This window comes from Condylura cristata, unplaced genomic scaffold (assembly GCF_000260355.1).
Source record: "Condylura cristata isolate star-nosed mole 26May11 unplaced genomic scaffold, ConCri1.0 scaffold00002, whole genome shotgun sequence".
NCBI classification, from domain to species: domain Eukaryota; kingdom Metazoa; phylum Chordata; class Mammalia; order Eulipotyphla; family Talpidae; genus Condylura; species Condylura cristata.
The window spans coordinates 38,649,680-38,662,888 of NW_004567103.1; the positions used below are offsets into that span (position 1 = coordinate 38,649,680).

Consider the following 13,209-nt stretch of genomic DNA (forward strand, 5'->3'; position numbering starts at 1 on the left):
TCCGCATCTCTGGCCTGTACCCCAGCTCTGTATAAATAAATAAATAAATCTTTAAAAAAAAAAATATGTAGCCACAATTTTCTGAGATCAATTCTCCTGGGGACCCTGAATAAATAGATTCTTGACCTACTAAAATTTAATGTGAAAATATGATCCATTTGTAAAAGACCTATAAGTTTGTAAGTGGCAAAATGAACTACAAATAACCATCCTCAGAAAGGGAATGAATGATGTTTAGAGAAAGTGAGACACATGGATGTAAAAAGGAGAATATCATCATGACTTACAAGAGAAAATAAAATTAAATTAAAATAAAACGGTCACAAAATTCATGCTTCCTTAGACCTTCCATTGAGACCAAAATATGTGGAGCTATACTCCCCAGAACAATTTCAGAACTAGAGATACATTTATTTTTCCCCAGACAAGCCAGAAGTTAAACAGAATGACAAAGTATATTTGTTCTGGGACAGTGAAGCAGCAAAGAAACTTTGGAATAACATTAATTGGTTTAAATCCAAAGGTAAGCAGACTAAATGTTGAACAATGAACGAACACTGCAATACTGTGATTCCTCTCAAATAAACTTAAACCATAAAGCAATACATACATCAAGGAACAAAGAGAAGGAACCAATATTTTTAAAAAACCAGAAACCCTGAAAATTTGATTCTCACTGTTGATGTTATTCCTAAAATCAATTCCTTCCTACTGTCCATCACATCCAAAACTAGGACTATAAAAAAGCCTGAGCTGTTTACCTATACACCTTTAAAAAAAAAAAAAGTCCACAGAAAATTTCAAAACTTTAGAATATAATTTTAATAATGCACTACATAAGCAAAGATCTGGTTTATGAAACTCATTAAATTAAACTATATATACTGGCAGGTCAGCCTGAGAATATTAGGCCTGTTTTGCTAAGTGGACCAGCTGCTCTTTTCAAATAAACTAGTTTAAAAAAAAGGCAAATCCCCATACTTATAATCTGGAAATAACTTTTGATAAGTATAGGAAAAACAGATTAAATAAACTATGAAACTAAATAAAACAAGACAAAAATAAAGGGGGCACATTTTCCTGAGAAATCAACATTAAAATGCTCCTAAAATCCTATGTGATTGGCTCTTTTCTCCATGAGCTAGAAGTTCTTAATCTGCAAAGAGATATTTTTCCAACCACAAAGCAATTCATAAACAAGGACAGCTTCATAATACCACAGAGGAAAAAAAAAGTAGAGGTAGATTTAAAATTATTTCTTTGGCCACAGGAAAGCCATACACAAAGAACTACAAGGCAGAGAACAAAGATAAACCTTTTTCGTTATGATCATATTCCATTCTTGACCTTCTTCAAAAGGGAAGAGGGCAAGAAAGCAACTTGAGGAATGCTCCTGAAAACATAATGCATATAAATGATTTTAAAACTCAGGAAGAAGAGCTTAGAACCCCTAAATCGACGGAGGAAACTGTCATCTCCAATTCACCTTACGGACATTACATACAAGTTCTAAAACCCTACAGAAGATAGTATTTTGGATACCTCAAGAAACTATACGCATACCTCAAGAAACTGTAACAGTTAGACTCATAAGTGTCCACTTACAAACGAAACTCGAAACTTGGAATATTTTATCAGATTTCTCAAGTAGTGCAATACAAAAACAAAAGTGTTTACTTTCATGTAAAAAGTAAGCCTATCGTTGCCTTGGATCTGTCACACATATATGCACTATATGTGACATTCCACAATTTTCTCAACTCCCAGACTGTTTTGAATTCTAAACAAGAATGTTAATACTAACTTCATAGGACTGTTTGGAAATCAAATAAGGTATTATAAATGTAATCCATTATGGTGCCCAGCTGGGAGCCCATTTATATTCCCTTTCTTCTTTTGAAATGAGTGAAAAGTCACCCATTCATAGAAGCCATATATAACTTTTGTGGAAGAGAAATTGATTTCTCACTGAGTATGAATATGCTCCCCCACATTTTCCAGTCACCTTGCAGTTAAGATGAGCTGTATGATTTATGCCTTACCTCCAAACCAAAGTGTTTAAAACTTGGCACATGACCTGCAAGCTCCCTTGCCTAGACACATGTCTAAATAACAGTTACAAGACGCAGAGAACACAGTCCAAGTCAATACATGAATGAACTACCCAGTAGAGTCCCTGAGCCTAAAGTGGACTTCAAATAGATAAAAATAAGCATTTTCATTTATGTCATAAACTTTCTAGGCTGTCTGATAATGCAACACAACAAAATATACAATTTTTATACCTAGTTACACTCAAACACCACAATACAGAATGTGTACATAAAAATGCAAGTCTTATGTTAAGTGTTAAAGGATTATCTTCCTTTCTGTTCAACTTTATGTTTAGAATGAATGGGGTGATTAAAACACATTATTTGATAACAAGGTGGGAAGCAATCCAACATCCACAGAACAACCTAAAAAAAAACTGAGTCTTTACCTCAAGGGGAGAGAAATCTAAAATTAAGAATCTCATTTTTTTCTAGCTAAGCATACAAATTATTACAACAAAGAAAAAGCAGTGATCCAAAAATAACTGAGGAACTAAAAACAGCTATTAGGAAACAGGTTTTAAAGAAAGGAAAGGGGAGGACTTTAAAATACCCTTTCAGGCCCTCCCTGATGGTACAATGGGTTGAAGCACCGTACTATGAAGCTATCACAGCCACTAAAGCATGAGTTCGATCCCCGGCCAGAGAGGTGACCCACATGGCATGGCAGACCTCTCCTGACCCACCTGCTGCTCCCCTCAGCAGTGTATTTCAGTACACCTGCCTGTTCTGCTCCCTACTATGCCTCTGGCAAATCCTCTCACCTTTCCACACCCCTGGCCTGTACCTCAATTCTGTATGAATAAATAAATCTTAAAAAAAAAAAAACCTTTCATCATGAATAAGTAGCTATAGTCATTTGTTGTTGTAATGGAGATAACACAGAAGCACAACTGCTTATCCACCACCTTTCTGGAACACCAAAAATTCTAAAAATCAAAGGTTTTTAAAAGTAAGTTTAGGGCAAAATAATTTGGCAGCAACATCTTACAGGTATAACCTTGAAACAATAATCTCTATTATCCCACCCAGTCTGAATTATGTAGTGCTGCCCCCAGATCCTGCTGGAAGCATTACATAAATTACAACCAAAACATGATATTCCTTTTGTAAAATCTGAAAATGTTTGCATTTTAAAACATAACTGACACTAAGGATTTGAAATAAGGAACTACAGACTTGTAATATTAATAGAGGTAAATAATCTCTGCATTGTCTTAATGACAAAAATAAAAGTGAAGAGTATCACTTTCTAACTTGCTGCAATTCAATCAATGTGAAACTGAATTCTGATGATTTCCAAGGGTACCTTTCCTTGATATTTCTAGAACAAAGAACCAGCCTAAAGCTAGACCTTGCAGGGGCCTAATAATTTAAATTTCTTAAATAAGTGAAAACATTACTGTAAGCATTTCTGGCCTTAATAGACCATAATTTAGCACATATTCAAAGTAGCCATTCTTGTGGTTTCAAGTAAAAAATTAACACGTTTGTCAGATAACAAATGAAAAATGTAAACTATATATAGCATGAAGAGGAGAGGGCGGTGGGGACACCAGCTCTGAGGAAGGTGTAAAAGAAATTATTAAGCAAGGACCACTAAAAAGGCAGGAATATATTAAGCAACAAACTTTGGAAAAATTCAAAAGGTAAGCTGCTAGAATAAATAAATATCTGCACCAAGATGTCTCCACCTCAGCACTACTGACATTTCATTCAGTCTAAATAATTCTCACTGTGGAAATTTACCCTACACATTGTAATGTATTTAGCAGCATCCCTACTCCTGCTCTCTAAATCCAGTAGCAGTCCTTCCCTTTCTCCCCAACCCTAGCATCCTGTCCACCCTCCCAAGTTGTGAAAAGCAAAAAAATCCATTGCCAGCTGACCCCTCAGCTAGGCCAAAGAAAGATTAAAAGTTTAAAGAGGTTTCTTCTTCTAGATTCAAATAAAATGTCAAATACACTTCCCTGTCAAAAGTAGGGGAAGGAAAACAAATCATTTTTATTTCTCTAGAGTGGTTTTCTCATGTTTTAATCTCAAATTTGTAGTGAAGTTGTTCATTCTCAAATCTGAATACTTTTGCACTCAAGAAAAAAAAATGCTGATTTTTTTATAATTAAATGCAATCATCTGATGTTATAGCCACTCATTCAAGGAAGAAATAAGGTACCGATTGGTTACCTAAAAAAAAAAAAAAAAAGATTTAAAAGAAGAAAAGCAAACAAGGAGTCTTGCATATAGCTGCAAAGTAACCATACTTTAAATGTACATACTTTTCACTCACTTTCCAGTTATATTACTTGCACTTAAGTTTACCAGATCACTAATAAAAATGTGAGCTTTTTAGGAAATTAATAGTTTTCAATTACTGCATTATTTTGGAAAGTTATTTAGTCACAACAGTATTGAGTGCTCCTCCAAAATTGTCATATGAGAAAAATAACTAAGCTTTCTGTGACTATCAGTTTTCTTTTATAATAAAAACAGCAGTTAAATGTTACTGGATAAGCACATTAAAAATTATAATTATGAAAAATAGTTAAATGTACATGGTATTTTTTAATACATTTTCTCCAATCCAAACTCATTGTTTGTCCTTTGGAATTTCTAGTCCTACCAACTGAACAGACTTAAATTTATTTATATATTAATTTTTTTAAAGATGTATTTATTTACGCAAACAGAAGTAGAGTAAAAGCCAGAGGTGTAGAACAAACAGTGGGAAGCAGAACAAACAGACCAACGAAGTACACTGCTGGGGGGAGCATCGGGCAGGTCAGGAGAGGTCCACTACATCATATGGGTCACCTCTGGGGCCAGGGATCGAACTTGCACTGAGGCGGCTGTGGCCAGCTTGCAGTGCTGCGTCCTTACCCGTTGCACCACCAGGGAGGGCCCCTTATGTATGAATTTAACAGATCTTCACAGTCACAGCACTATGTAAAAAACTACAAAATGTACAAGACAATCCATCTTTCAAAGGAACTCTAACTCTACAGTTAATAACTACAGTATCAGTATTAATAAAGTGTAAATGAGTGATGTCCAGGCAACTCTAATGTGAGCTTACTGAAAAATAAAACATCATTTAAAATTATCAACAATGCCCAAGTCCCCAGAGAATTCCTCATGATTTTTGAGGTTTATGCTGATGACAAAGTTTAAATAACTGGTAATAAGAACTCTCTACCAGTAGATGACCACAGCACGTTAGGACAGAAAAGCACCTTCAATCAGAGTAATTCTGCACTTATTTTACAAATTATGTTTCCAATTAAGATTTAATCTTTATAAAAAAGGAAGTCGAATTTTTTTAAAAAGAGTTTAAATAAGAACTGGAGGATTAATGACATACAATTTCATTTTATAAAAAATGGTTGTTTTACACCAACACATCCTGTCTCATACAAATAAAAATAAACACAGAATCTATGTAATGTGTAAAAGGACTAAAATCAAGTTCTCTATAGGTCACCAACAATGTTATGTAGATATCACATGTTAGTTTGATCATTACCTGCCATCACACATCAATTAGGAAAAACTTCCTAAATTTCTCCTTAGTTTACCAACAAGGAAAAATGCTATATTAAGGAACAGGTAACATGTATCAATTTAGAATCTAAATTTCACAAATATCACATACTCAGAAAAACTGCAAATTCTTATAATGGGATATTTAAAAGGGAAAACATGACGAGACACCCTCTAAACATTTCAATTATAACTACTTTCTGGCTAGTCAGAGCATCCCCTGTGGGATTAAATATGATTCATCTCATACATATTTCTTTAAGAGGAAATATAGTATCTTCATACTGTATTTTATTACTATATATATTACTATAAATCTTTGCCTTAGGTTCTTGAGTTAATTTTCTCTTATAATCAAGTTTCTAAGATCTGTTCTTACATCAAAAAAAAAGTTTCTTGATTATGTTCTCAATAAATAGGTGCTGCAATAAAAAGAAATTACTCCTGTAGCATGTTTTTCACTGGAAAAATGCCAGCAAGGATGGCCTGCTGCTAAACTGCAGCTCCTATTTTAACCATGTATGATAGCCCACTTAACCAACCAATTTACACTCTAACACTCTAAAACATATTTTAATCTTCATAACAAACCTTTAATAGGAGTGCATACCATTTTTATCTCCACTTGACAGTTAAGGAAATTAAAACAAAATTACTCCATCTTAGGAAAGGTAACAGTTTAATAGGGGCAGTACAAAAGTTTGAACTCAGTCTAGTTCTAGCACCAGTGCTTTTCTTAATCTTAATATACAAATAGTTTACCAGGGAAGCTTGTTGAAATTCAGATTTCATTTCAATACTTCTGTAGTGGGAGAAGCAAGATTCTACATTTCTGATCATCTCCCCTTTGATGCAGATGCTCTTGCTCTGAGCATCTCAGTTTCTACCCTAGAAATTGGGAGGAGAGTTCATCACAATGAGATAATTAGGATTATAAGCAAATTAGTGTCACCAATGTCTTAGAATTTAACTGCTCCTTTTATAGTATTTTGTTTTTAAAATGGAAGTTAGAAAAATCTTCAAATATTACACAGCACCTATGCCAGACTTTGAAGTGAACATTATTAATACTACTGACACCTCTTCCAATAAGGTCTTTCCTACACATACAAATCCTACTTGCAAACGATCCTAAATATTTAACATAGATTCAAGCTGGACATACTAAAGAATATTTAAGAATGCTATCTGCACATTCTCATTTATGGGGAGAATAAGAAGTTGACTTTAAAATCCAGAAACTTTCTAAACTTCTGCAGCTTACACCAGTAGTAACTTAGAAAAGGACACCCTACAGAAAAAAAGATGCACTATAAATGTCTTAACAGCCTAACACTCAACAATTCTAGTCAATAAATTTAGCTAGAAATAAAGAGGGGAAGGGCCACAAAACTATTTTCCTTCATTGTGTACAATTTTTTATAAAGATTTTATTTATTTATGCATATAGAACTGAGGTATAGACCAGAGGTTCAGAGGCAGCAAGAGGACTCACCAGAGACAGTGGGGAGCAGAACAGGCAGATCGACAAACTACACTGCTGAGGGAAGCAGCAGGTGAAACAGGAGATGTCTGCCATGCCATGTGGCTCACCCACTGTGGGAATCAAACTCACACGTTAGGGGCCACAGCTTGGCTTAGTTTCACAGTGAAGTGCACCACCCGCTGCACCACCGGGGAGGGCCTTTATTGGTGTAAAATTTATAGCCTAATGTTGAAAATAATATGTAGAGTATATTGAAGGTTCTAATTAAGAATTATTCCTGTGATTAGAATGCTTTGGCCTAAGGTATTCCAATACCTAAAAATGTAAATGGTATCAAATCGCTAGAAATAATATTTTCTCCAAAAACTTTTATAGTACTAGAAAAAAGGAGATCAATGCTATCAAAACATATTCAAACATGTTTCAAGCCACACACTTACTTAAACAAGTAAGTCTATCCTAGTACCACCCTGGGTGTATAGACATTAGATATGGCTATGTCTTAACTAAAAGTATTTTATTAATTAAACATAGAAGAGATTTAAAAGAAAGCTTAATCTAGTCTAAGTAAATTTAGTTTTTCTCAATTTTTTTTGTATATCATTTAACTTTTTCCTGAATGTACACAGATATACTTTATATTTCCTCCCACAGGAGGAATTAAATCTGTCACATACTTTGACAAGCTTGTAAAAATCATGCAGAACCATAATGGAATTCTGATTAACTATACCTAAAAGTCAAAAGCATTAAGTTTCAGATATTAGGCAATATGAATTCACAGTCTAGAACTGATTAATATAGAATCCCATTTTAATTAAAGTATAAATAAATTTAAAATACATAATTACCATAGAGCTAAACTCTTCACCAATGCACCTATGACTACAAGAAGATAATACCATAGTCTGTCATGTATCTAACATGAAGGTGAAAATACAATACAAATTTGGACTTAGTTGTCAAAATTCTACAATACTTCCATGCGACACACTATATTCCAAACTCCGAAGGACAAGGACTAACTTGACCTTCCACCCAAAGGAGGAGCAAGACACAATAAACCACAGAAAAGTACTGGATATTTTACATGTCAAGCATGGGAGACTATATCCAAACTAGAAAGAAACAACAACTCCCAATTCCCTTCTAGTACTCGTATTTTTATGTTTTTTCTTTAATCACTCACACAACCACTAAGCAGCTCACATACTTAAAGAACCAGAAAGCTGACAGAGGTCATTTGTGATAGTTGACATTTATCATAAGTTGTAAGGGGAAATCACAATATGCATTTCATATTACTGTTCACAAGCAAGCTTAAAGTTTCATTCTTTCACTAGTCTACAATCAGTAATGTGAAGTATTACTTCATGGACGTGAATGAAATCTGGTATATAAAAAGAAAAACAAATTAAAACTTTTCTATCTCCTAGAAAGATTCTACTTGCTCAAATAATTCTCAGTGGCCTTGTGGAACCATTCCTGATCAACTACATAAAACATGTTTCTTCTTCCACGCGACACTTTTTCTGTTGAACTGATTTCTCCAAGGGCATTCAACATATATACTGGGTTCTCTAAATTTATGCACAATTTAGTTTGAGCCATTTTCAGAAAATCAAAAAGAAATTTTGAGGAGTCTGACCTCACATGAAATTTTAAAACTATTTCAAGATTTTGAACTGATAGACCTTTATATCTTCCATAATGGAATATATCACAATACATTTTGTAAGTTAAATGACTCTTGAAGAGAGGAAATTTAACCTGACTCCCTAAACAGCTACACCACTTACAAGTCTGGAAAGAAATATTTTAAGTTATTCATTCTCTAAAGTAGCACCACTCAATGGCAACATAATGCAATCCACATATATAATTTTAAACTTTCTAAAAGTTATATATTCAAACAGTAAGTGAAATAAATTTGGAAACATTTTATATAACCCTACATACCAAAGTTTATCATTTCAACACAGGACAAACAAATCAGTAAGACATTTTATATTCTTTCTTTCATATTAAGTTTTAAAAATCCACTGTGTGTTTTATGTTTAATGCACATCTCATTTTGAACCAGCTAGAACTTAAATGGTGAAGAGCCACATGTGGCTATTAGTTATAATAGACCAGTTCTCTGTTTAAAATTAGTTTAGTCATGTTTCCTTTTGGAATTGAAATGGCTGATTACAAATAAGAGCAAAGCTATTAATGCAATGGATAAAGCAGGATAAGATCAACGTATCAGAGCATCCAGTTAACACACACAGTAAGAAGCAATTGGATTATACCTTGTTACATCTCAAGCAGACTTTGGAGATAGGTCTAATCATCACAAGTGAACACAATTTATAGAAAAAATACAAGTAAGACACAAAAACCCTAATATTGCCTTATATCTAGTAGTCATTCTCCTTGCGTATATCTCTCTGCAAATTTTCTACAAGACTTTTTTGAACTTTGATGAATTTTGGAAGTCATATAGACACTGCTGAAAACTGCAGCACTAAATAAGATGAATTGAAAAAATTTTCAGGGAAAACATTACCTGTCACCAGTTACTTTTAATGCACCTTACTGACCAATAATCTTAAATTATTCTATTTGAATTACACTGAAATGAAATGTTCCCACAAATTCCAGTTACTTCTTTTCATACACATATTTCAAGTAGCAAAATTACTAAGAATTTTCCCAAGTAATTAGGACATTTGATTAAAATGTAATTCTAACAATACATTCTACAGAAAACAACTAAAACGATTACCTTAGCAAATAGAACTTGTCCTTAAGGCAAGTTACTAAATAAATCAAGAAGAAACAACTATACTCTTGCTTACTGCATTTACATTTTGTAACACCACATTCAGCAATTTCTAAATTTGGAAGGTCAGTTCAGATTGCACACAAGCAGTAACTTTAAAGCTTAGCAAAATTTTAGAAGTTTCTGCAATATACTTCTGAATAAACATTGTACTGAAATATTACAGCAGAACAAAATCAGCACCATTCACGCTAGTCTCAATAAGCACAAATCAGTATACCTATTAAGTCCAAAAGACTAAAAAGCATCTTTTCCTCCCAAATTTACTTAATTCACCTTAGATATTTTGTTTATATCTACTAGCAAAGCCGAAAAAAAGCAACTGCAGCCTCTTCTGCAGTACACATATCCAGGGTAAATAATATCTTTTAATATTTTTCTACAATTTGAAATCAAAACAGCAAAAATCACTCCTTACCTGCAGTTAGGAGGAGGATCAAGGGTTATTTCAGCTAGCTCCTTCTGAATTCTGTTAGTGAAATGAGAACAGACAAAAAGGATTTGAGATAGTCTACAGAACAACCGGGGAATTACACTGCCCTCTACCACCATGCAGTTAAATGCAAGGCTGGCTTTGCCTTCAGTAATGCTAACATGGCTGCTTCCTCTTTGTTCTCAGAGGCATAACCCAAATCCCTTAACAGAAACTTTGCAGCTTTTTTTCTCACTTGCTACTGTAAATAAGTAAGACATTTACACCTGATTTGAGAAATAGTCCTCCACTAGTACTCAGTAAAGGATATAAAATCTATTTTAAAACACTTTTTAGCAAAGAAATTCTCTTTTCAAGCTAATATGCAAATGAGACAAGAGGGAGGGAGAAGGGAAAGCACTAGAATATTTGACAATGACTTCAAGTCACTCTAACCCAGGTAAGAATTTATAAGCTACTGTAAGAGCATGTTAATAGTTTTGACAATATCCACCCCAAAAAAAGTTTAAAATTTATAAATATCTTTACCAGTGAAAAACTTCCAAAGGACACTGGCATTCTTATTTAACCAAATCTGTTTTCCTTGCTTGTTTCGTACAGTATTTATAAACTTGGGGGGAAAGAACATAAGAAGCTATATTATACAGCTTGAGTTAGGGGGGTAAGCAGTTCTCAGATTTCATTTAAATTTCAAAGGCTTTCAAAACTTACATGTTTATTATATCCTCAACAAGATAAAATATACAAATTATTCGCATCTGATTACTAATACGACAGAGGTGCTAATCAAATTAAAGAGTATTTCTGACTATTTGACCAACTTTACCTATTTTCTTTTTCTGTCAGCTGGGATCAATACAAATAAACAAAATGTCAATATTGGCTAAAGCTGAAAATAGAGCTGATGAATTGCTAGAAGTCATAGATATTCCAATACCACTACCACTGATGGAATCCCACTGACAGATCTTTTTTTCACCATCACAGATAATATAAATCAACAGAAAACAAATGATCTTTCACTTATACCCAACAAAATATGTTTCTCCTGCTGTTGAGTATTAACGTGTCAAACATATCCACAAGTTTCAGAGTGAAGAGGCACAGGACAATCAGTTTTCAACTGCCAGCTACCACCTAATATAGTGAATGAATAGCCACTTTCCTGTCTTGCCCTCATGACCATAAACTTTACTGTAAAAAGTAATGACTGGGACACATAATTTCAAATCATCTTTACAAAACTTGAAAGATTTACAGCACAATTAAAAGCTGTTTTCAAACAGAGCGATGTCCTTAAATTTTCTAACTAACCTGATCATTTCTGATCATGGTTTCATGAAGAGAGAAACTGCTGATCTCTAGAAATGTCAGTTTCAACAAATGGGAATAGGATTCATAAAAGGGAAATACCCTCAACACCTTCAAAGTACCAACTAATTTGGATTCACCAAATTCTCCTTGCTAACCCCTTAACCAAACTGCAGAACACTAATCCAATCTCTACTTAACTGAGAAGTTACCAAAGCACAGAACAAGTTTGCTTAAAAGTGTCATTCTAAGAAGGTGGCTCATATGCTACCTTAAGAATGACAACTCACTCAAGTACAAAAAAAAAAAAAAGATCGTGAAGTAAAAAAATTTGAACTATTGCTACTGATACATTCTAAGAAGGTGGCTCATATGCTACCTTAAGAATGACAACTCACTCAAGTACAAAAAAAAAAAAAGATCGTGAAGTAAAAAAATTTGAACTATTGCTACTGATACAAAGTCAACAAAAAAATCCAGCCATTTGGAAGACACCCTGACATTACACTTAACGTGTCCTTCACACATTACCTTTTAGCACTAGTGGATAACTTAGCAGTGGTTTTGCTAGAGAGTTTGGTGTTCTTCTTCTGCTGGGTGGCAGAAGATTTTCTTTCTTCTTGTTCTTCAGGCTCTGGAGCGGCTGGGTCTCTCTGGTCCGCATCTGAACTACCACTGCTGGTGCTGGGACTCTCATCATCAGACCTTTGCCTATCACTGGACATCTTGATGAAGTTATTTCTTGGAAAACTTTTTAAAAGACAAGGAGAAAAGAAAAGACATGTTGAGACTAGAATACACGAAAGGCTTTTTCTTCTAATAGCTACCTAAAATTGTATTTTAATGAAAAAGCTTCAAAAGTGATCACACTTCACACACAGCAAGGTTACAGATGAGGTGATGTGTCTCAACGCCAGCGTTCAAGGACCGAACTCAACTTAGAAAACCCACTCACATTTTTTCCATCCGTTGGACAATCTATCAATTGTCTACTTTCTGAGAAGGCAATGAAACAGATTTGCCAAGGAACTTAGGCAATGAGCATTAATAACATATGACACACTGTAAATAACAGATCTTGCTGAAAAAATGTCCAAAAGTCACTAATAATGTCTAAATATTTACACACTGACATTGGTCAAAGCTACCAAATTCCCTTTCCGAGAGGACAACATACCCTGTTAATCGCCCATATGCTTATTTAAGGTGGCGATTCCTCCTCCGTGCACGTTAAGCCTTTAAATACAACACTTAGGAATTTAAAAATCAACTAACAAGCTGCTCCAGCCGTTTCCACGGCCAGCAGCGAAGATTCATCCGGCCAAGACCGAGCAGCCACCCTGGGAAAAGCAGAATCCAAACTGCACCTTCTGCAAAGCTCCCAATGCCATCAAGGTTTCTCGCTCAATTTTTACATCACGGACCGACATTTTGTCCAAAATAGCGAAAAAAAAAAATCACAGGAAAAACAAACAAACAAAGCCCCAAGAAGTGCAACAAATTTCCGCGCCCGCCGAGGCGA

General features: G+C 34.3%; 1 protein-coding gene across 2 annotated transcripts in view; it reads right to left on the minus strand.

Annotated features, from left to right (window-relative positions):
- UBE2E3 (ubiquitin-conjugating enzyme E2E 3) overlaps window positions 1-13,146 on the minus strand; it is a 65,866-nt gene extending 52,720 nt beyond the window's left edge. The window contains exons 1-3 of one of the 2 annotated variants that reach the window (XM_012724555.1): window positions 13,055-13,146; window positions 12,219-12,437; window positions 10,362-10,412 (exon numbers count right to left, since the gene is read on the minus strand). In XM_012724555.1, coding sequence (XP_012580009.1) covers window positions 10,362-10,412; window positions 12,219-12,412 — 245 coding nt within the window. In that variant the 5' untranslated portion in view covers window positions 12,413-12,437; window positions 13,055-13,146. Of the gene's footprint in view, window positions 1-10,361; window positions 10,413-12,218; window positions 12,438-12,864; window positions 12,932-13,054 lie in introns of those variants that run through there. The other variant, XM_004674475.2, reaches the window with a different exon arrangement.
- Window positions 13,147-13,209: the final 63 nt, after the last annotated feature.